Consider the following 24,997-nt stretch of genomic DNA (forward strand, 5'->3'; position numbering starts at 1 on the left):
TCTGATGATCCATTCATGAGAGGCCAGATAGGGGTACGCTCCTGCCTAGTCCAGTATTCATCTACTTTAATGGTATGCCTGCCTCCACAGTTCACAACTTTCATTTAGATGGCTGTAGAGCGTTGCAAGGAATCCGTGATGGTGTTTCAAGCATCTCATTGATGCTGTGAAGAAGGCATGGGAAATCAAAATGCTTGCGACATGAGTGTCTGCTTTGAAAATTCTGTGCTTAGCAGCTCTCGCGCTGTGGCCGCCGCAAATAACTTAAAAGCATGCGAGCAGCTACGATCTTGTTTCTAATGCGCTGCCGGTGTTTCGGGTGCCTCGTTCTCAATGTGGATGAAATGTTAAACATATAAATCTGCATTCCTTTCATATGCTTGGGCGGCATACCTTCTTTTTGTGCCTTGGAACTTTCTGATCAAAACTTCTGACATGATATCTTTGGCCCATAGGCACTTAGCACTAATTAGTTAAAAAAGGACTGTCTTTTAGGACTGCTGCGCTAATCACCGCACTCGCACTGATTAGCTTTGAAGAGGACACTCCTTATCTTTAGTCAGCAGGTGGTTGTATGGTGTCATGACAGCACCTCGCATATGCTGCTTACACATGACCCCAAAGTGGTCACAAGACTCTGTCATGTAAGCTTTAGGTTACTGACGTCAACGAAAATGACACAAATTATGGAAAGCATATCATAGTACAGCTATCATGGCGAAGTATTGTGCTCACAAGACTCTATTACGTAAGCTTTAGGTTACTGACATCAACGACAATGATGCAAATTATGGAAACCATATCATAGTACAGCTATCATGGCGAAGTATTGTGCTCACAAGACTCTGTTGCGTAAGCTTTAGGTTACTGACATCAACGACAGTGATGCAAATTATGGAAACCATATCATAGTACAGCTATCATGGCGAAGTATTGTGCTCACAAGACTCTATTACGTAAGCTTTAGGTTACTGACATCAACGACAATGATGCAAATTATGGAAACCATATCATAGTACAGCTATCATGGCAAAGTATTGTGCTCACAAGACTCTATTACGTAAGCTTTAGGTTACTGACATCAACGACAGTGATGCAAATTATGGAAACCATATCATAGTACAGCTATCATGGCGAAGTATTGTGCTCACAAGACTCTGTTGCGTAAGCTTTAGGTTACTGACATCAACGACAGTGGTGCAAATTATGGAACCCATATCATAGTGCAGCTATCATGGTGAAGTATTGATTGCACGCGCAATACTGCTTGACCTTGACCTTTCTAAAATACATCATTTTTAAAAACATGATTTGTGGCTTAGTGATGGCGTGAACCATGTACTCGGGCGCATGAAGTAGTTCCAGCATAGCGCGATGCGCTACCATGAGGTGCGCATGTGGCACTTTGTGCACTGCATGAAGATGTCACCTGCGCAGCTGGTGTTGGCAATAGGTGCGAGTGCACACCAGCTGCCATAGCACAGGTGCAGTTCATTGCCTCCTCGTGGAAAAAGGTCGTGCAATGCAAAAATTAAAACTCTCTAATCATACAAATGCACGATCAAGGCCGGGATGAACAGAAGCTGTGCATGATGTTTATCTTCCACAGAGCATATCTTTGGGATTGTCTTAAAACTACAATCCATTTGATGTCAAGAGCGTCTGCCATAAACCCTTAGTTTTATAACAAGTGTGCGAAGCTCAGAAACAATAAATAGTAGTGTGATTGCAGAAGTGTCTTAGCAAACTGGAAATATTGTCCCAGCAAGCATTAATGTGAACCCGAGAAAGAGAACTTCCTTAAAATGCTTCTTTTAATTGTAATGTGCTTGACTGAGTGCACATCGCTGTACTATACATTGCCAATGATTTTTCAGCTCTGCACACTACCCCAGAATTTAGATGTAATTAGCATAACATCTCAGTCCAAATGACAGATTGAAGTGAACAAGCCTTGTAGCAAGTTTTTGCGAGTTCTTCGTTTAATTTAAGAAACAGCCACTGAATCCCCCTAAACAAATCCTTCTGCATCGTGTCACATTCTTGTACGAGGGGGTACCCAAAAGAAACCGGACTAATATTTTTGGTCGGCAAAGCTTCTGTGGTACCGCGTTTTGCCACTAGGAGCGCATAGAACGAACTTTCCAGAGTCAGTAAGCCGAGTGCCGTCGCTGAAGGAGGTCAGACTAGTTAAGGCAGAGTTTTGAAGTGACGACTGTTTTGTGTGAATGTTGTTTTTGCAATGGCTAATTTTTGTGAACTGCGTGCGCCGGTGAAATTCTGATTTTTGCTCGGAAAAGTTGAACGGAAACTCCTGAAATATTAAGAAAGACATACAAGGACGATGCTATGGGGACAACTCAAGTGTTCCTGAATCAAATCCTGAGTCAAAGCAACAATCATGCCAATGGAAAACTTCAAATTCACCTCTCCTCAAGAAAGCTAGTCAGGTGAAACCAAACCTCAAAACAATGCTTCTTTGATTTTTCGACGTGAGAGGAGTCGTCCATTCAGAATTTGTTCCGCAGGGTCAGACAGTTAACCAGGCTTTCTACTTCGATGTTTTGGAAACATTGGGCAACAGTGTGCGGTGGAAGTGGCCTGATTTATGGCAGTCGGGAGACTGTTTTTTCCATCACGGCAATGCCCCTGCTCACACTGCCCTGTCTCTACGATAATTTTGGACTAAAAATGGCATGACCCCTGTTCCTCAACCCTCATACTCTCCCGACCTTGCCCCGTGCTACTTTCTTTGTTTCCTAGAATGAAAAGACAGGTGAAGCGAAAGCATTTCGCTGATGTTGCTGAGGTGAAGAAAAAAACGACGGAGGCACTGTCAAGCATCACAAAAGGTGAATTTAAACAATGTTTTGAAAAATGGAATGAAAGATTCGACAAGCGTATCATTGCAAGTGGAGAATACATTGAAGGAGATTGAAGGTCTGGGCTTAAAATGTGAACAAATAAGTTCAAACAAAAATAAGTCCGGTTTCTTTTGGGTACCCCCTCGTATAATGCAGTTTATGTGAAGCGGCCACGTAGTAACATGTTCCATTTTGAATCTGCTGCATACATGGTGTTGACTGAAATGTACGTTGTGGATTTAAATTTTGCTCTGCTGTGCCTCGCATATGTGGCACACTGGTTTAGCTAAAAGCTGTAGCAAACACTCACCTGATGTGTATCCTTTGGCTGGTGCTGCAAGTGCCTGCTTCTGGTTGTAGTGGATGAAATCGTTGACGTGGTCTTGCTCTGCAGTGTACGTAAATATTAGATATGTACTCCATTCATGTCCGCGTTTATGTGGAAAAGTGGGCCCATATTATAAAGCTTATAGTTTTGGAAGTTGTGGGATCCTCCCTTCAACCTCCATGTTCTTTATTAATGGTGCAGTGAAGAGGAATATGAACTCGTCTTTTTCCTGCGGGAACTCAATCTAAACTTTCCGAGCATTCTTAGAAACCTCGATTTATTGCCCTGCGTGGCCGATTTCCCTAATTAAATCAAATTAACGTCCGGCTCCCGCCCTTTTTTTTTTAATTCTCCCCGTACAGTGGGTGGAGTCGACTGACGCGTGGCGTGCCTTTCGGCCAGTCCCGTGGCGGCTTGCCGCTCTGCCGTCGGCGGAGTAATACGTAGTAGTCTGTAGAAGCAAATGGTCCACGGGTATTTTTATTTCTGGGGGCTTATTTTGCAGCTATATTACCTGCGAATGAAACTATTTATTCACGGAAATCTAAAAAACAAAATAAAGGGAAAGCAAAGCCTCCACGGAGCTGGCTGAAAGGCACTCCACGTGTTGGTCGAGTCCGCCCACCGTACGGGGAGAATTAAAAAAAATAAAGGCGGGAGCCGCACGTTAATTCGATTTAATTAGGGAAATCGGCCACAGAGGGCAATAAGTCGCAGTTTTTAAGAATGCTCAGAACGTGTAGATCGAGTTCCTGCGGCAAAAAGACGAGTTCAGATTCCTCTTCAGTGCACCTTTAAAGAAGAACATATAGCAGTGTTGTCTGTACGTCAGCAGTATTAGCCTGCCATCTTCGAGTGAGGTACTCACGGAAGTAGAAGTAGCAGCCCTGGCTATCCTTGAGCTTCATGTCCTTGCCCAGGTCGTTGATGGAGAGCGAGTTGAGCACACACTTGCGATCGGGCCCATCGTCACCGGGACAGAAGTTGAAGGACTTGCAGCGGCCAGCAGGGTCGAGGGAGCACTGCTTGGCGCAGTCTTCAAAGCTGATGAGCGAGATGGTGATCGAGTTGGGATCGTCCAGCTCACCCTTGGCGCCTTCCCAGTAGTCGGCTGAGAACTTCTCTGCACAGCGTAACACAGAAAGGTCGGATGTTAGCGAGCATGTACAAACCCTAAGAGCGACGGTGTACATTAAGCTGTGCTGTACGCAGAGCTCGGGCTTAGGAAACATGATTCCGTGATGTGAGGATTATGGACTGGAGCAAGGAATTCGTGGAGCCCTTTAACTTATGCATAGCTTGCACTGGAGTCCTAGGACCGCCATCTCTTGGATCACTCCTGTCTGAGCTGCTAGAGCTCAGCCTACTGAGCTCGGCGGGATTCTGCATCGCTGACCGAAGGCACGGAATACGTTGCTGGTCCCCTCACTGTCTGCAGCACAGACAGTGAGGGGACCAAAAATCTAATGGCTTCAGAGGCCAGAGAACTGTCAGTATAGGTCCGATTGCTTCAAAATGAGAAGGACTGCAAGAGCGGACATCGCTGCTGATGTCATACAGAGCGTGTGTCTTTCCATCCTCTCCACATACTTGATTGGTTGCCGTGCCTCTTCTCCACGTAACCTTTCCCACCGATTCTGATTGGCCACTCTCCACTCTCTCCCACCCTTTTCTGCACATTCTACTCCACGGCCTCAAACTGACACTACTGGACGTATTTTGCGAAGATGGCATGTAGTAATGCTAATGTTTTAAAATGAGTTCCCTCATCCTTGATGCGTATAGAGTAAACATTGATCGAATGTTCACAATGCGTTCCGTTTCATATTGCCAGTACCTGTGGGTCATCCTATGCGATTAGCTAATACAAGCACGCCACGATTGCTTACGGGCATAGTGTGAGCAGGCCTCGGTGCCGTTGATGATGTCCTCGGGCCGGATGTCGAGGAAATGCTTCTCGTGCAGCACGCAGTGCTTGGTGCCTGGGCAGTACTCGAAGCCGCGGCAGCGCACCAGCTTGTCGTGCTTGCACAGCTGGGCGCACTGGTTCTCGTTGAGGACGTTCTCCTTGGAGATGTCGCCACCCACGCGACTCACGGTACCCGGGAACTTCTCATACATGTTGATGTAGGAGCCTGCGTTCGAAAGTGACAGTTTGTGGTGGCGCTGTGGGTTCACATTACAATGGAGGGACTACGAGAGAAAGCAGAGCTCCACAGCCATTGTATCCGCAGCTAACATAGGCAGTGGCACTGGGCAATGGTAGTATGTGCTAAAAAGGTTTTAAATCGTCAGACAATTCTGTGTATATCAGCTGTGCCTCCTTTACCTTCCTTTCGAAGATATCTCATGAACGTTCGTTTATTACCCAGTCGTACGGTGAATGCACCTTTCTTCTCACTGACTCAACAGGAGTCGAGAAGGATGGCAAATGATTGAAGGAAATACAGGGAGCACATTTTTAACTAAAATAAAAGTTCAATAATTACGTTTACACCTGTTGAGTAAATCACGAAATAATAAACATCAGTTTTTGGTATACTGTTCAGGGGAATTCTTCAAGGTGGAGTATGTACCTATGTAATGACAGAGTGATTACTTATTAAGGCTGGCGCTCTCAAAATGTACAAATGTGGTCAAAAGTCCCCTGGCCACAGTGTGTGCTTTCTGAGCAGTATTGGTGGGCACTTATGGAACTAGTAAAGTTGACAAGGCTTCAGAGATGAGGGTGAGGTTCCTCCTCTCGAGAAAGCCTCACCCTTACCTCTTAGGGCCTTGGTAACTTTATTAGTGCCGGAGATTTTTAGCTTTGTGGGCATCGTAAGTTCCCCGCGAGAAGGCTGAAATGCTGGCCTTGTAGCCTGAGGACTTTCGCGCACCTTGTAGCGTCTGTGCCCATGTGGTTCGGGTCGGCGTAGAGGAGCTGGTGCACCCGTGACGCTGGAGAAGTTTGCAGCACAATTATTTACATTTTTTTTTTTTTCACCCCAGGGAAGGCACGAAACATCTGGGACTACTACCTACAATAGGAGCTGTTAAAAGTGTATAGTGCAGAGATTCTATCGGTCACACGAGCTGGTGTTGCAATCACGTGACTAAGTCAAGTGCCTTTGCCACAGGGTTAAACACGTGCCATGTTACGCGATGACCTGTATACATATTCGAATAGGTCACGTGTGACAAGCCATTTGACCGAATGGGTCATTTTGCCCATTACTAGGGGTGTGCGAATATCAAATTTTTTGAATACGAATCGAATACGAATACTTAATTCCGAATATCGAATAATCAAGGAAAGACTCATTTAACCACTGCAAAACATTTATTTGAGCATCCAAGAATATCACAGTTCAACTATCAATAAGTAAACGAACACAAAAGGTGTGTGTGGCTGTACAGAAAGTATCGAAGTCTAGAACATTATTCTTAGTAGAGTGGAATTTTCACAGAAAATGGCTAGCACACCGCACTGATTGAATCTAGCATGCCATAAGCACAAAAGCGCGTTGCTGGGATGAACATTAAAGGTTCTTGTGAAGGAAAACGAGCTGCTCCACATGGTCAGGCAGTAGTAGTTCCCTTCTAGCTGAAGCGACTTCTCCAGCCACAGATAATTCCCTCTCGTTTGGCACTGCAGTGGCAGGTATTGCGAGGTACTTCGTGCACAGCTTTGACTATACCAGCTTCGCAGGTATAGCCACAAAGAAGCTCACAAGCACAGTCAGCTACGGTATGGCCCAACATTACGCATGGCTCTGGATGCCGCCATGTTGTTATGTCTATGTCGATTGGACTTGCTCACCGAAATGTACGCCGGTGCTCGCAATAAACTATTCGGCTAAGTACAAATATTCGCATGAGATCGAATAATCGAAACAACACAAATACTTAAATTTCGAATCGAATACGAATAGCAGAAATCTAATATTCGAATTATATTCGAAAATTTCGAATATTCGCACACCCCTACCCATTACACATGACCGTGACCTCCTCCCATACTACATCGACGCTGAAACTCCTAGGTGTCACGCTGTGTGAACGCCCCTTTCGGGTTCTGTCTTCATTGCGCTCAACACTTACGGGCATAGACAGTGCATCGACTGTCTGGCTCGAGGCTCTTGGGGGCCTGCTCGTCGTCCAGGATGTTGATGGAGGATAGGCGGCACTCCTTGGTGGCGGGGCAGTACGAGAAGGAGGCGCACTCGGTGCCGCTCTCAGTGATGCAGTTGCGGTAGCACTGCTGCACCGAGGTGATCTCGTTCCTGCCATCCAGCATCACCGCGCTCATTGTTGTGTCCTGCTTCAGGGAAAGCTTCTTCTCGGGGAACGCCACCTGGTACAGGCCACTCGAGTGCTGGGCTACGTTCGAGAGACAACGATATCCCGGGTAAAGACATTCAAGGGGGAATCGGATGGTGTTGCTCCCTTTAATGGTTAGGTGTAGCTAGTTCGAGTGACACTGACGCTTTGAGAACTTACCTTAATAAAAGACATACCACAAGACAAGCACCTGAGCACTACTAGCCACTGTAATCGCGAAACATTTGGGGTATGTCTTCCTCAGTCACTGTAAAGGCAGGTTTTTATTTTCAAAAGTTTAATCAAATACAGTATCCCTCATAGCCCGCCTTCAACTTCAAAGCCCATATACCACATCAATGTAGCTCTTTCACTTTTTCCCGTCTATAGCCACAAGCCAGCAGCAAGCACCACCAACAACTACCAACAAGCCCGTTCATACATCTTGCTATAGCAGCACTCAGTTGTCTTTGGGTCCTGCGGTTGTTCGCGTGCCCATGTCTTCTGTTTTGATGTTAGCGCGAGATCTTCAAACGTGAGATGATCCGAGTTGTTTATTGCACTGTTTCAAATTAGTGTTCCAGCAGAGGTGGTCGTGACCAGAGAAGCTCTGAAGAGCTTTTTTTTAAACTGGTCCTCATGGTGACTGCTCCTTGAATTGTTTTGGGTTTTAAAAAGTAGCTCTTCCACATCACATGCAAATTGCGTAACACAGTCCGGCCGGAAATACTGCATGTGCATATGTTTGGTGACTTGTTACACCACGGGCACAAGTATATGTGGGTTGGACCCATACTACCGTATTTTCCGGTGTATAAGACGCACCCTTGTATAAGACGCACTTGCCATATATGCAAGCTGTCACTGGAAAAGTTCGTATATAAGACGCACCCGTGTATAAGACGCACCCCAGTTTACCCAGTTAGGCCAGTGAGACTTAATTAAATACGCTTGCGCGACTATCGCGAAATGCACCGTACCTGTGAGCAATTCTTAAGCAACGCTAAGTGATCGAAAAAGGCAACACTCATGCCATACTCGTCCACGTTCTAGCAAAAAAGAACGGAAAAACGATACAGCTCCCCATATGTCCATAACATTTTATTCTACTTGAAACCTTCGAAGTCTTCATCTTCAGATGCGCTATCAAAAGGTTCACCCATTTCTGGAAGCAACTCGGCTGAAACATGCACTACGTACACGGAGCAAAAAAAAGTTGCAAAGGGTGACTAAAAAAGAACGCCGGCTTGTCTTGACAATGGCGAGAAGCGCGATTGTCACCATCTTTTGGCGCTTCTCATTACTTTTGCTTGGGGCCTCCGAAACAGCCGCGCGTTTGTGATCCCGGAAGTCGTCATCCCCGCCGTTTCATAATATAGATCACCTAGAATGTCGCGCACGGCGGTCCCGGTATTGAAGTATTAACCGTGTTACAACCTCGTTATTGGTAGTGATATTTTTTAGGTGAAAAAAGCTTGAGCATGAACTGGAGTAATCGATGAACGCGCAAAAAAAGATGAAAAATTCGCATATAAGACGCACCCTTGTATAGGACGCACCAGCAAAATTTTCGAAAAAAAGCCGCGTCTTATACACCGGAAAATACGGTATGCCTTTCACCGTCAAGAGCTTCCACTTGATTGAAAAATCAGTGGAAAATCTGCCACTGCATGTTCTGCCCTTTCCTGTGTCCCTGTTCTGTACTACTTATTTCCCGTTTCTCCCACTGTGCTTTTCAGCACTTCAAATGTCAGTGGCCAGATGTTTCATCTTTCAGCACAACCTTGCGCGCACACAGTTTGGGAGGCGCCTCTTTCTACTGTTCTAGTGCGGCTGCTTTCGTGTATTAGCTAAACACGATGTTGGCTCGTGGTCTCTGGCTACTTGCGGCTTGCCTCAAACCACTGTGGTACACTGCCTAACGTAAGCGTGGTGGGCTTCAGTTGGACCTACAAGACAGGGCTCAATTCCTCGAACTTTTCGCCGCAGTCCTTTTACTGAGTGCTACCTATAATAAAGCGGCTACATCTATATTTGCAAGTAACAGCGCTGCGACGTTAAAATGAAAACTATTGACTCCTTCTAATGAGCAGTAGCCAATGTCACTCCAAATTTTCCGATTTGATTCCTCAAATGGGCGTTCACTGCTGTCACACACCTTTCCTGTTGCTTGGAGCCGCTTAATCCGACAGTAGATCATGTATTGTGGATATTACACGTTTAAGCTTCCAACACTCTTTAGTTTATATACTGGAGACAACTGTTAAACAACTTTATAAACCGTGCAGCTTGAATGCTAAAGCTGAAAATTTACAGTCCGGTATTGTATTTGAGATGAGGTGATAGGAGCATATTCTATATGCAGTTAACATAATCGGGCACGAAAATTCTGACAGCTAATGAGCTCAGGTGAGCGCTTTGAAGAATTTCACTCACGCACATAGCCACGAAAGTATGGGTTTCAAAGCTTACACGAATGAATCACACCTGTTGTGAACCGTTTGTCTGGCTTGTGGAAAGCAGCTTGAGAGACGTGTGAACAGACATGCAGTAGCTTTTAATCTTTTCTTTTATCTGAGAGCTAAATTTTTTTTTTTATGTAATCACAACTGTCGCCAAAGAAAGCACTTGACCTCGGACGTCTCGTACATGACCTGCCTGGACGCAGTGTCGTAGCGGCACGCTAGTGAGCTGGACCAGCACCGTACCAAAGCAGTCAATAGAGAGTTATAGTACCATAACGCGATTTGCGATCCGTTACTGTGAACCACTTCCGCGAGGCACCGTCAGCTGCGTACACGCCTGCCGTGCCGGCACCAATAAGCGCGTACGTAGGGGTGCCCCGCAGAAGCGGATCACAGTAGCAGCTCGCGCATCACTCCATGCTATAACTCAAATGTATAAACACCACCGCGCCTTTTCGTTCTTCATGACCTCCCTCTTAATCTTACAGAAGCTAAGGTGCGAAAAAAGCGAAGTGCAGTTAGCCCATTAACGTTCGCATAGTGCGATAAGGTAGAAGCTTTGTGTATATTACCGTTGAAGGGGCTGGCATCCGTGTTGATCCGCACAGCTTTGAACGTTGCTGGGCCCTGTAAAAGTCATAGAAGAGCATGAAAATGAAATTACCGCATATCACTGATGCGCTGTGGTACATTTGCATATTGCTGGTACATGCCTGGCACGTGCACGAGCAGTAAAGAATGGCACACTGTAACATTATTTCCATTCTAGAGATGCAGAACAAGGCTGTAATGTAAACGCTTCGCATGTAGAGCCTTGGCTTAACGTCTCCAGCCGACAGGGTTCGCCTCTTTAGAACAGAAGGCTGTGCCAAGGTATGTCTTCTTATAGCTGTACGCCCAAAACAGATGCCGCGGTGCTGCAGTATGGCGGCGTGCAAAGCTCTCCATAGTGTTATGCAGAAGATATCTGGCTGGTAGAAAAATGTCGAGTCTGCTGTTGACACACTCTTTATCATTTCATTCTGATCTTGTCTCTCTTGCGCTGCCGTCTAGAAACGAGAAATTTCCCATGTTTAGCTGCGATGTTGGTGGCACCTCACCTGTTGCTTGTCGGCGACCTTCAGCACGAGAGCTCCATTTTGGACCTCATTTTGGAGCACCCGCACAACCTCCGAGTTGTTCGTGAATGTCACAGAGATGTTATCGTCAGCCTCTGCAAGTGGAGATTCAACAGTAGGGAGCTTGTAGTGAAAACTGTTGTAGTGAAATTAACTGACTGTACGAAATTACGCGACATAGTGATCAAGACCACTGCAAGTACGAAGCACGACCCAGATTGTGATCCTTAAAATATGAGCCACCGTGGTGGCTTAGTGATTATGATGGTCGGCTGCTGACCCGTAGACGCGGGTTCAACCACAGCCGCGGCGGTCACATTTCGATGGAGGCGAAATGCTGGAGCCTCATGTAGTGTACGATATCTGTGCATGTTAAAGAACCCCAGGTTGTCGAAATTCCCGGAGCCCTCCACTGCGGCGCCTCTTGCAGCCCGCGTCACTTTAGAATGTCAAGACCCATGAAACTAAATGAAGCCTTAAAAATATCTCGACCTGAACAGCTTTTGGTCTTGCACTTACAAGCCTGTGTGCAATATATAGTGAACCCGAAAAATTCGGGCTAGTTAATTGCTACGACATCACGCCAAGGAAAACAGTCACGTAGGGTCGGGAGGAGAAGGCTACAACACGCGCATACACCTTTCGTCATTATTTCGGCACTGTTTTTCCAAACAACGGAAACTTTACTGAACACAATTGGTGCATTAAAACGAAGCGAGCTGGGTCGCTTCAAAAGCAACCTTAGCAATGAAAAGGAGGTGTCAACACTTTTAATTTCAGCTTAAAATAATGCGGCCCACTAAATTATTTTTAGAGCTTCAGGACTTGTTATTGGGCAACATGCAAATATTTGAGGTATATGCTCGCTATATGAACAAGTGTTTTACTGAATTTTCATGTCGGTGAAGCCAATGCCTTTTCGATTCCAATGCCATCCGGATCAGCCAGCTTCGGCAAATCATGTTCTCTCCTACTGCCATTTGTTACGCTTACCCATTCCCTATAGCCTTCGGGCTTTTTCGTTGCGAGGTGATGCTTTTTGAAGGAGCATACACCAGCTGTGCCATAGAAGCTCGTACTATGATGAGAGCTTTCGTGGCATTGCGACAAGTTGCTAAACTGAACATCGCGACAAGTTGCTAAACTGAACATCGCGACAAGTTGCTAAACTGAAGTGTGCAAAGGAATCGCATTGCAAAGTGAGCACTTTGAGGGAAGGCGTTGATGGTCTCTAAAGCACACTTGTAAGCACTATCTCCTGTCGAACCACGGGGGAATTCACTTACTGCTGTACCGCTGGCAACTGCGCTTGGTCAGTGGTTTTCCCCAGTCTCTGGGTTTGTTGCTTGGTGAGAAGAAACACTCGTGGTCGCAGTAGATGAACGTCCTGCGAACATGTTCAGGTGGATAAGGTCAGTGCATGACCTTCGTTATGCCAACTGAAATATTGCATTCATAGACCTGCTGTCGAACTGCTGCAAATCGGATAAGACAAGCTGTCTGGCTAGTTGGTGTTGCATCATATTGGTCAACAGTGCTTTTATACACGGACGGAACACAAAACACGATGACATAGGTACTTCAACTTTACTCCAGAAGGCCACCGAACCGCTGCATATATACTACCCTCAGGACCCTCAACTGGGCCTTTGTCTTGAGGGTATATATACAGTGGTTAGGCGGCCTTCTGGAATAAAGTCAAAGTTAAGTGCTTATGTCGTCGTGTTTTGTGTTCCATCTTTGTGTCGAAACACTGTTAACCAATATGATGCTGCAAATCGAGCTGGTTTTTTTTTTTTATAGTGACAGCTGTTAACGCCATGTTTCCCTTTCCTGCGTTGTCGGCATAATATGTCCCGCTGGCTCGAAAGAATGGAATGACGTCATGCATGACAACGTGCCACGTTCATAATTCGAAATGAAGTTTTATGTCATGCATTATGCCATGACAACGTGCCGTGCTATTAGCCAGAATGCTAACCACTGAATGGTGCGAATACAGTGACCACCAATCACTAAGCACTAGCGAATGCCACGATTAACTACATCTTACCGTGGCGCTATGCGAGCGTAACGGCATAAATGCAACAAGTGACCACCAATCACTAAGCACTAGTGAATGCCACAATTCACTACATCTTACCGTGGCGCTATGCGAGCGTAACGGCATAAATGCAACAGACATCCTACACCTGTAACTAAACGCTTGGGGAATTTTGCACCACCCCAGCAATCACTGAATTTTGCTTTACGCACTCCAAACAGAAAGGAGTAAAGAGGGAGTAAAGCTGTCCTCTAGCTCATACTCTTTTTAAAACGGTGTGCGCTAGAGAACAGCTTACTCTTTTTACTCCTATATAGGCATATTCGAGCTTAGAGTGCGCAATGGGAAACGTCCAGTCAATATTTCCCATTTTCACGCACTGGGGGTCTATTTCTTTAATGGTAACCAGTACATGTCTTGCCTTCAAGTACCCCAGAGGGTGAACACGCAAAAAAGCTACCAGCAATGCTGTAAGGCTTTCTTTGTCTTCCTATGTCTTTCATTTTTTCCCATCTGTCTTTAAGAGAACAATTAGAGTGGCTGGTGTGTCCAACCTACTAGAAGCAGCTGTAATTAGCAATATCACTTACTGATGACTGCGCTCTGCACTGTTACAAGCAAGCGATTGGTGTCTTTTGTAAGAACCCTCAAGAGCATTTATTGCGGCTACTTGCTCGCTGTTGTTCGCAGTTTTGCGGCCTGCTTCTTTGTCTCGGATCCCTGTTTGCCCAACGTTGTTATATTCCAGAGCTCTTTAACACTGACATTTTCGGAGCGACCGATTCAAAAGCGAAATATTTACTTGACTATGTTTTAGTTGGTAGCAAAGTCGTGAGCATTTCTTGTGATCTCTGACACAAAGGACGGCTCTCTGAAGAAACTGAGAAGCTTTAACCAGTTCATTTGATTGCCACGGATGATGTAACAGTAGGTGAAATCTAAAATTCTGACTATTCAGTGAGCATTTTATTCAAACATAGTTGCTGCAGGAAGCTACGTTCAAGTAGTATGATAAGCTCAGTAAAACTTGGTGCTGGGCCAGTTGGTAAGTCATACTTTTAAGTAAAATAGCGCAGCACATACAACAATAAAACGAAGAAGAAAACAGGTCCTGTCATCGTATGTGTTGCGCTGTTTTGAAGGTGGGGTAATGAAGGGACAGTTTAAATACAAGCAAAAAAAAAAAGAAAGCATGAGACCTTCAGGCTTCAGAGCTGTACGGCCTAAAGTTGGTGCTGTAGTAAGGATTGATATCGTCCACCTGAAGTTCCTCGAGTAAACACTGGGAAACAGTTGAGGTTGGCCTGTATCGATTACCAAGTTCTAATGACAGAATGTCTACTTTCACTGAAAACAGATATTTTACTAAATTGAGCCTCCCCCCTAAAAAAAAAAAAAAAATGAAGGCGGATATTGCTGCCAGGCGCCGTTTTCAAAAACTTCAATGTTTTACAGTGCTACAGCTGTTGGATCAGTTTATGCTAACTGCGTCGGAGTTGTTGCAGTTCCCGTCTGTAATCACGAGACCGCCAAAGGGCTACACGCACACTCTGATGATGACTGAAATGGAGAAGGGAAGGTGGGGAATCAGACCAAATGTGTCACCCTTTGGTACGCCTCTAGAGAAAGCTTCGCCAAAAAACAGAGTAGTTTAGCCTTTGATGGTCTGCCCTAAACTCTACTCGTATGTTGGAAAGCGTCGTCGTGAATGTGTCATTGAGCGCATGAACGGACTGCAGAAAGACCTTGAGAATACAGCCTTTGTCAAAAGTTTAGAGCCCACGGGGTTTTGCTTCTTGGTCACGTCACGTGGTTTGTTCTGAATCGCCAGTGTTCTGAATTTCTTAGATGCAAGAGGAAGAACACTGGTCCTCTCCCATCGAAACATTAAGACTCCCACTGATGCTACAAGAGGCTCACTACACGGCTTAGAAATGGACCCTCTTGGGCTCTAGACTTTTGACAAATGCTGTACAGGTAGCCTCAACGTGGAAAGAAACAGTCATCTTGCACACCAGAATGAATTCTGTTCTTATCATTGAAATTGATGTCGTCTCATTTGCATTACCGACCAGATGAAAACTGAAAGAAAGAAAAAAACGTGCTTTTCACTGGTCGAATGTGGTTCATGATTCTCTTTCTTAATGTGCCGTATGTGCCGTGAGAACGATGCTGCTTGGCTTGGAGTACGAAAAGAATGCACTATATTTCGCGCAAGTGGGCACTCACATGCATTTGGGGTCGTTGAGGCACTCTTGTGCACAGTCTTCTTGCGTGGGCATCTTGACGAGGTGCTTCATGTTGTCTCCCGGAAAATAGTTGCGGGTGTCCACGAAACTGGCTGCAAGTGGGCAGGGACGCGGTCAATGATTGTGCAATGTTTAGTGCCACAGTTGCAGCGGGAAGCCTTGCAAAGAGCTTAGTAAATGCTGCCATTGTGAAGGTTAAGTTTTCAAAGGGAAGTATAGTATAACACCGAGATATTTCAACAGTCAGGGAGCCGTTAGGGGTTCTTGTCGTGTAATCAGCGTAACCCTTGAGGATCATGATGGCACCTCTCAACCGAGCAACGGCTGTCACCATCCTAAACGGACACGCTGGCTCAACGGCACCATGACGGGATGATGATCAGGCACTGTGCTCAGGATAACGTCACATCTTGAGCTCAAGTATAAATTATCTTTCCTCAGCCTTTTTCCCTCACTGTAATCTCACCATTGGCCACAGAGAACCGCTAAGCATCAGGGCGGATTAGTTTGTTGACATTATCTTTCCTAACCCTTTTCCCTCAACCACTGTACCGCGACGTCAGAACCCCGTCACTGGCCGTAGGTGGCGCTAAGCGTCATAACGAATTAGAGTCACAGGTTAAGTTTTCAAAGTACTGCGTTTCTTTTCCCTGTGCCGTCAGGCTTGGAGGAATCACGGCTGCCGCAGCCCAATGTTGCCAAAACTGCAAACTCCATCATTTGTAGGGAGTTCCCGTAGAGCAGTGGGCTTCCAAAGCCCGTGGGCTTTCCTCTAGGACCCGCATACAAGCACAAGATGTTGGTTTAATGAGTTGCAAAAATTATTGCTTGTTTATTCTGAGTGTCCATTCACGTTACCTCCAAAGTTTGCTGTGCCAACTACGCAGAAATTTAATTTGTCACATATAATGCCGCAACTTACAAAGCACTTCTGCTAATGAGCGTAAACAAGCCTATTTAACTTTTGGTAGATCTCCGCTCTGAGTATGTGTCTTCCATCTGGTCTCCTCACCAGAAGTACTTAACTGACATGCTAGAAGCAATCCAAAATAGGGCTAGTCGATTTATTTCACGAAATTATAGTTTTCAATCAAGCGTTACCCAAATAAAGCTGGAACTTTCTCTCCTTCCATTAAGAACTCGTCGAGACATAGCCCTTTTATCTCTGTTTCACAAATTAATCCATGCCACTCAGTCACCGTTATCGCACCTGCAACGACCCTCTTATTCATCAACCAGATCGCATAATAACCTCAGCTACACGCGCATTTATGGCAGTACTCATGCCTTTAACTTTTCTCCGCTCCCACGTGCTATATTTCTATGGAATGATCTTCCAAACTGCATTGCATCGCAGCGCAACCACGGCACGTTTCATAATCATCTGGTCAAACATAATATCGATAACACCTAGCACGTTTTCTTCTTTGCCCGAGTCATGCCTGTTTTTTTTGTTTTTTTTTTGTCACACCCTGTTTATCAGCCCATCTGCCTTCCTGTGTATTTGCTCATGTTCTTTTTTTTTCCCGTTACTATTATGTCGTATTTATATTCTATTTTTTTTTATCCAATGTTTTTCTGCATGTATTTTGTACTGTCGTGATAATTTGTAATCAGCTTTTAGAACGTAACAGTGTTTGTTTCTACGCATTTTTGGTTTTTTCTAGCTACTGTTGCACATATTTATTGCTCCCCCCTTACACAATGCCTCCCTGGAGGCCTGTAAGGTATCTGTAAATAAATAAATAAATAATAATGACATTGCGAAGGTAGCTAGGTGCACAGGGATCAATTGACGTGATTGTGGTGCAGGGAATGTTAGTCAGGGTCAGCTATGGTGAAAACTTTATTGCAGCAAAGGTGTTCAACCCTTTATGCTCTGTACCCCTGCACGGTCCCACCCACGATCAAACATTCATGGGATGGTGGTCCATGACGTTGATGGGTCAGCTGTGAAGCTTCGGAATGCGGTGGTGGGGAAGGGAGGATCGCGGTACTCTGGAAACTTATTCACTGACTCTATGACGAGTTAGTTTTTCCGTCGGCCATTTAAATTATGAACGGTTTTTGCTCACCAATGGCACCGGGGGCAGGCAGGAGCAAGGCCACAACGTGGATGCTGCCATCGTCCAGGTAGCCAATCTGTGTAGGAAGCAAGGGCACAGCTCGCATTTTTGCCGGTGGTCGAATGTAGATCGAAAGACAGAATCTCGGGCGAACTCAAACAACAAAAGTGCTTTAGACGGACATTCAGGACGAACCAGTCAGATGTTTATCTTTAGTAGTTTAGCTTTTTGTGGCTCTTTTGACATTCATTCGGTAGCAAAAACATCAATATTGCTTACTATTGCTTCAAGCTAAACGAAATCATTTTTCCTGCCACTCTATTAAAATTCATGCCGCTGATATGATCGCTGACAGAAAATAGATGGCGTTGTGCTCTAGCCTCCGAGATTTGCTGTAAAAAATTACTCACAAAGAAAGTACTTGAAGTCAACGTAGTTTGTTTGTGAGAACGGGCTGCCACAATGTTACATGTGTGTCATTTTTTTTGCCCTTTTTAGCTTATAAAAGATGTGAGTCAAAGTATCGACTTTTCGTCACTGAAATGTGATAATCGACCTATGTCAACTGATATTTGTACAGGTGTGACACATGCAAGTGTGTTTGTTTATAGAAAATAGAAAGGACTTTCACTTTCAAACCCATTCGCAAATTACTATTTTCGTTCAATGCCAAGAGGAACACCGTACTTTCCTGAACACCAGGAACTTAATCTCAAAAGTTTTCTTTTCTCACTCACTCACGCGATCACTCACTCACTCGATCACTCACTCACTCGATCACTCACTCACTCGATCACTCACTCACTCGATCACTCACTCACGCGATCACTCACTCTATCACGCGATCACTCACTCTATCACGCGATCACTCACTCTATCACGCGATCACTCACTCTATCACGCGATCACTCACTCTATCACGCGATCACTCACTCTATCACGCGATCACTCACTCTATCACGCGATCACTCACTCTATCACGCGATCACTCACTCTATCACGCGATCACTCACTCGATCACTCACTCGATCACTCACTCGATCACTCACTCGATCACTCACTCGATCACTCACTCGATCACTCACTCGATCACTCACTCGATCACTCACTCGATCACTCACTCGATCACTCGATCACTCGATCACTCACTCGATCACTCGATCACTCACTCGATCACTCGATCACTCACTCGATCACTCGATCACTCACTCGATCACTCGATCACTCACTCGATCACTCACTCGATCACTCACTCGATCACTCACTCGATCACTCACTCGATCACTCACTCGATCACTCACTCGATCACTCGATCACTCACTCGATCACTCGATCACTCACTCGATCACTCGATCGATCACTCGATCACTCGATCGATCACTCGATCACTCGATCGATCACTCGATCACTCGATCGATCACTCGATCACTCACTCGATCACTCGATCGATCACTCGATCACTCGATCGATCACTCGATCACTCGATCGATCACTCGATCACTCACGCGATCACTCGATCACTCACGCGATCACTCGATCACTCACGCGATCACTCGATCACTCACGCGATCACTCGATCACTCACGCGATCACTCGATCACTCACGCGATCACTCACTCTATCACTCGATCACTCACTCTATCACTCGACCACTCACTCTATCACTCGACCACTCACTCTATCACTCGACCACTCACTCTATCACTCGACCACTCACTCTATCACTCGACCACTCACTCTATCACTCGACCACTCACTCTATCACTCGACCACTCACTCTATCACTCGACCACTCACTCACTCGACCACTCACTCACTCGACCACTCACTCACTCGACCACTCACTCACTCGACCACTCACTCACTCGACCACTCACTCACTCGACCACTCACTCACTTGATCACTCACTCACTTTAAGAATCCTGCGTGAGCAGTATTGCAGCAGAGTAGCGACACTTTCCTTACCTGTGGCTTCGGTATGCGCAGGGGCGAGATCTTGGGCAGAGTGTACAGCTTCTCCCAGATAGTCTCCAGCAGTGTGTCACGGTTCTGCCAGAAGGTTTCCTCGGTCACGTTTTTGTCGCCTGCGCCGCCGCATCAGAGAAACAGCATGTGATGACTGGGCGAAGCCAAGAGGTACAAGGGGAAATGTTCCCATAGGGACATAAGGCAGTGTCCCGCAAAACCCCAGGTTACATGGCTTCCAACGTGATCGCCATTGGGGATGTAGCAGTCATGTTGCCACTATAAACCAGTTAGAGCACTGCAGAGATGGTACGGGTAGTCCTCGTACACTCGTGACCCAGGTAGCATGGAATATTGGAATAACGTTACAAAAATGTTATGTAAGTTGCAGTAATGTTATGTTGCATTGGAACGTTACATTAATTAAAAAATTTATGACGTTATATGTTAACAAAAACATTATAGTTAAACATTGAAAGGAACATTATTCTAATGCAGACTTTTAAATGGTATCATAATGTTAAAAATTAACAAATAATGACATATGGTGTATCATAAACATAACATTTCAAATAAACATTGTTTTAATGTAGGCTTCTAACTGTTATTATGTTTCAATGCCAAATATAAGGCGATATTACAAATATATTTCAAGCACTGGGTCCCAAAACTTTTCCCGCTATCCTTATGGAAAGATGTTTTTCAACTAGCAGTAATTTTCAACTGAATCTCTTAGATTGTGCCCGCCGTGTATAGAATGCATAGCCCGATTATTTTGTAAGAAAACTGCTTGTTACCCATTCACCACTATCACTCATGGGACGCCTTCAATAATTTATAAATAAGCCTGACTCCACGTTATCTGTTCGGAGGTGAGCGTGTATGAGTTGCATGTTGTGCTGTGTAGTTGAGCTCGTACTACTCTCGTTGTTGATTTTTGCAAAGCGCTGTAAATTGTGTACTGTCACAACTGGCGGGCATGCATGCTTGTGTAGGGTTGCTTCACCATTTTCGAGAACATCGCATTTATGTTGTTTTGTGCTTAAAAAAGAAGGCTATTTGAATGCATATTTTTAACATTACAAAAACATTAGGAAAAGAAATATTAAGAACATTGAATTAATGAAAAAAAAAAGCATAAGTATAATATTGTTTTTATGTTTCTGTGCTACGTAAGAGTTCACGAAAAAAACAGAGTATAAAAATAGAATAGAAAAATTACTGTAGGATATTACTTTAATAAACAGTAGTTGCTAACATTGGGTCATGGCTTGCCGGGACTTGTATTACTCCCGATTGCCAGTCATGATAGGAAACAAAATCTGCTTTTAATGCTTTTCTGTATAAAAAAAAAGCAAGAGATATAAAAGTTTTTGAGCTGATAATTTCACGTCTTCTGATATGATTCTTGTTCAGGTCACGAGAAAAGCTTTCACAACGGACTACTTTTTTGTTGTGGAGGCAGTCACGAATGTGGGCGAAGCTTCACTGCAAACTTAAGTTGTAGCCAACTATAGTGGAAAGCGCAGCGCCTATGACAGTGTGGAATTATAAAATAAGACATCATAGCAATGCACCAGTGATGCAAATTACCCAACAATTTTTTCTTGTAAGTCTGCCGTTATGCAGCGATTCCAAGCAATAACTTTACTCACTGATGAAGAGAAGGTCCAGGTAAGATTTGGTGATGAAACAGTCTCTGATGTCAAAGTTCCACAGGAACGTCTCATCCAGTCTGTCTTCCTCGACGAAGTCAAAGTAGTTGACAGCATGCACTTCAGGCTGTATGGGAGGTACAGACAGTGCTTCACTTTAGCAGCGTCGTGTTACACTGGAAAGATGACCTCAACCACTTTGATCAGCATTCATCACGAACCTGGCATGGTTGCGATCTTTATTGCTGTTTACTAAGAGCGAGTGTGTTAACATATTCAGAATGATGACCTTACTGCGATCTACCTTCTCACTTCACTTGTTACTTGATAGCAGAAACAATTTTTTTTTTAATTCTTGATTTCTTAGAAGTCTGCAAGAGAGAGTTTATCCTCACTTGTGAAGCCGCATCACAATATGTGGGATAGGTCATTCATTTCTCGCAGCACCGATGAATAGAACAATCAACAATAGCGTAATATGGCACAATAAGACCCATCCAAGTTTCAGCAACTTAGACACGCTTGGGAGACAGGCTTGGGTCATCTGATTTCATTGCATTTGTTCATCGCAAGTGGTGCTTATTTTTACACTTTTTGTAGGATATAGATTTGACAGTTAGTTTGGCATAGCTGTTATTTTTTTTCTTTCGGCGACTTATTAACAAATGTTTTTGTTATGTACTGTTCTTTGATGCCATTTCAGTGTTCTTTCTCATTTCATAACAGGAAATTCTTGGAAGTAACTGAATTTTTCAAAATTTTGCTAGAGTTCTTTGTGCTCTCTTATTCTCCATACGTTGTCGTGGTCATTCCATGCAATTTACAGTATTATGACACCGTCACCCTCCATTGGCACTCCACCTCTACCTTTTATCCCCTTCCCATTTTCCCTGCATAGAGTGGCAACAGTCCAAGGCCACTTTACTGCCGGCCAACCTTCCCACATTTCCAGTCATTAAAGGGACAGTGAGGAGAGCTTTATTAATATTTTTTTTACAGCAAAATCCGATAGTTCGGCATTTCATGGCTTTGTTGCCACTTGGCCGGCAGCGAAAGATGCTTTTATTTCTAAAAAATTTGGATTCGAAGTTGAAATTCAAGTTTTTCCCGCTGCTCTGATTCAAACTTGGGATTCTCTTATGACAACACAGGACTAAGTGACGTGAAACACGACGTGATGCAAACTCCGTGAATTCTGGTGGCCAGCAGTGCAGCCTGGCAGCAGCCGAAATGAAAGCTACCGCCGGCTGCACGTTGAAGGCATCTGTCGGCTATTGCGGCCGTCGCTACCGTCGCTTCGTTTACGTTTGCACCGGCGTTTTGCCAGCGTTACGATGGATCCCGTTCTCGAAGTTGTCAACGAAGTTCTAGCAAATAGACACCTTTAGCATACCGTGTACCTTGTTACCGTTAGCGGAATATCGGGAGCCCGCCTACCGCCGGTGAGCAGGTGTGCGCGTAGCTGCCGGGTACGTGGCGCCATCTAGCGACGTCAAGGAGATTTGCGCATGCATTGGCTGCGCCTCAGTGATTCGTGGCTTCTCGTGTTTTAGTGTTGCTAGAACCATTGGTTCTAGCAACACTGTTTTGTCCTATGACGTCATCACGCTTGTACTTGCGAGTTTGGCCTCTGGTGGCGATACCTGTATTTTGGTTCTTGCTCTTTTCTACATTACAAGAGCTTTGTTGTCAGTATGAGTGGCGTTTTTGTAATCAGGAGCTGGTATTCTGTCGATACAAGCCAACTTCAATTTCTCCTCAGCGTCCCTTTAAACTTTGCTTTCTCTAGCTCCATACATAACCCCTTTTCACAGAGGGCCCTTAGGACCTCCAGAACATTTAAAAATGTATGTGTGCTTGTGTGCGATGTGATACATGAGCACAAAAACTGCATTTCCCGAATCGAATTCTATCGTTTTCTTGCTTTAGTTGAAAGGCGTTGGCATTTTCAGTTCTTTTTTTCTTTTTACTCTCTACAATTTATGAGGACTAAGACAGCCGCGTCAGTTGCACTCACCGTCCAAACTTGTTTAGCCGAGCCTGGCTTGGACCCGGCAGTCTCGCGTCGCAGAGGCACAAATTTGTTCATCTGGGCTCCCGTAGAGAACCACTGGAGCTGAAAGAAGATGCGGTGTCATCAGCGCTTGGACGTAACTCGTCACTGGCTGCCTCACACTGACCAGTGCTTCGGAGCTCTGAAGGGATGAGGAAGAAAGTATTCCCTCTCCAGGGAGCACGACAGCGCTTGATATACAGGCAGCATATACAGGCAGCAATGCAGGGATGTATGCTAGCAAGGACAATGTTTGTCATATAGAACAGTAATCCTGTGATGTAGTATTCTAGGACGACTTTTTCTCAGCAGCTTCTGGCATTGGACTTTTTTGTTTACCTGTACATATCCCCAAGACCATTTAAAAAAGCTTAAGGCCTTTTTGTCACCACGATGTGTTCATTCCTAGATTGCACGATTGCAGTTTATTCCTTGTTCTAGATTTCATTTATTATTGCCTGCATTATTATCCTTTTCTTCAACCCCAATCCTCGGTCCTTATGGAGAGTAGTGCGTCAGTGATTTAAATGGGCCTGCCGAAATTGCTGCTTTTTCACTAAAGAAACCTCTCTCAATCTCAGAGTAATTCTATCAGAAGTAAGAATAAATAAACAAAGGACAGTGTAGTTAGCTTTAGAAAGGAAAGTGTCAAGAAATAAAGGGAGGAACGCGTGGGTTAGGGGATGGACTCAAGTCACTGCTATCCTAAAAGTAATCAAGAGGAGGAATTAGACGTCGTCGGGGCATATGTAATGTGGAGAACAGACAGTTACCGATGGCCCTTTAGGACAACAGAGTGGATTACAAGAGAGGAAAAGCGTAGCAGGGGACAGTCGAAAGTCAGGTGCGCGGATTAAGTTAGGGAAACTTAATGAAGTATATGGTGCACAGAACAGCAGTAAAAGGCTATTGAGTCCTGTGCCTTGCAGTGGGGATAAGAGAGAATTTATAGTGGGTGGAGTTATAATTCAGATTTTTCGCCTAAATTCAACTGTAATGAAAGTGCATGTTTTCCTTCACACAAAGCAAATATTAAGATTGTGCAATAATATGAAACTATTGCTGAAAGAGGAAGCCACTGTGCACCACAGCAATGCAGGCATGCACAGAGAGACGGATATGTTTAACGGTGCTCTTTCTTTCTTATTTTTTTTTTGCAACACTTTATGAACTCTGCAGACTAGGTTGTATTTTAGCTTCGTAATGCAAAAATGCATTATAGTGCTTGCCCACCAGATTTTTCACCCACTCTGCACACTCCAGTGCTCACCTGGATAACAATAACGCAAGTTGTCATTGTTATGTATAGATAAGCTTGGAAGAAGAGGAAAATAACATCGATAGAATACACACAGGCTTCTATGACCGATCGGTGGATTTGCATTTCGGCCGCAAATGCAACTTCTTTTTACGTGCCTTCATTACTAGTGCTGTGCTTTCAGGGATATGATTCTTTACAGCACTATATGGAGAGATTACGCGTAAAGCCACTTCCAGAGCAATCTACAACAACTATGTAAAGTGGTTGAGACTTACCGAGGTGAAGTAGAAAGTGGTGACGAGGCGGTCATAGCTGCTATCCTCTATGGTCACGTTGGTCCTCACCGACTCCCAGATGTCGCAGGCCACACCACGGATCACAGCCTGTTGTTTGCAGAGCACATATGAGAAAGAACATATATGTGGTTTAAAACAATGCTGATGGAGCCCACATAGCTTCTTATCATTTCTGCATGAAAGCTCTTGTAGCAGTTGCATCATCTAGAAGTGTGTTTCTTTGAAAATTTCCTATCACAGAACCAAGACGTCGCATAAATAGCCAATGCTACATGATTTATGCTGTAGAATGCGAGGTGCGACATGGCCCGCAAGAAATTATCGGCAGTA

The 24,997-nt window shown here is 44.7% G+C and overlaps 1 protein-coding gene across 1 annotated transcript in view; it reads right to left on the reverse strand.

The window, feature by feature from the left end:
* LOC149336447 (uncharacterized) overlaps positions 1–24,997 on the reverse strand; it is a 50,342-nt gene that overhangs the window by 1,492 nt on the left and 23,853 nt on the right. Inside the window, exons 11-23 of the mRNA XM_089552907.1 lie at positions 24,647–24,754; positions 23,075–23,173; positions 21,058–21,184; positions 19,403–19,521; positions 17,446–17,512; positions 15,351–15,462; positions 12,364–12,464; positions 11,060–11,172; positions 10,532–10,586; positions 7,276–7,554; positions 5,082–5,327; positions 4,061–4,315; positions 3,175–3,252 (exon numbers count right to left, since the gene is read on the reverse strand). Of these exons, the coding sequence (XP_089409033.1) occupies positions 3,175–3,252; positions 4,061–4,315; positions 5,082–5,327; positions 7,276–7,554; positions 10,532–10,586; positions 11,060–11,172; positions 12,364–12,464; positions 15,351–15,462; positions 17,446–17,512; positions 19,403–19,521; positions 21,058–21,184; positions 23,075–23,173; positions 24,647–24,754 (1,759 nt within the window). The remainder of the gene's footprint in view (positions 1–3,174; positions 3,253–4,060; positions 4,316–5,081; positions 5,328–7,275; positions 7,555–10,531; positions 10,587–11,059; positions 11,173–12,363; positions 12,465–15,350; positions 15,463–17,445; positions 17,513–19,402; positions 19,522–21,057; positions 21,185–23,074; positions 23,174–24,646; positions 24,755–24,997) is intronic.

The sequence above is a fragment of the Amblyomma mixtum genome, chromosome 7, assembly GCF_055824585.1.
Source record: "Amblyomma mixtum isolate Tamu chromosome 7, ASM5582458v1, whole genome shotgun sequence".
Classification (NCBI taxonomy): Eukaryota; Metazoa; Arthropoda; class Arachnida; order Ixodida; family Ixodidae; genus Amblyomma; species Amblyomma mixtum.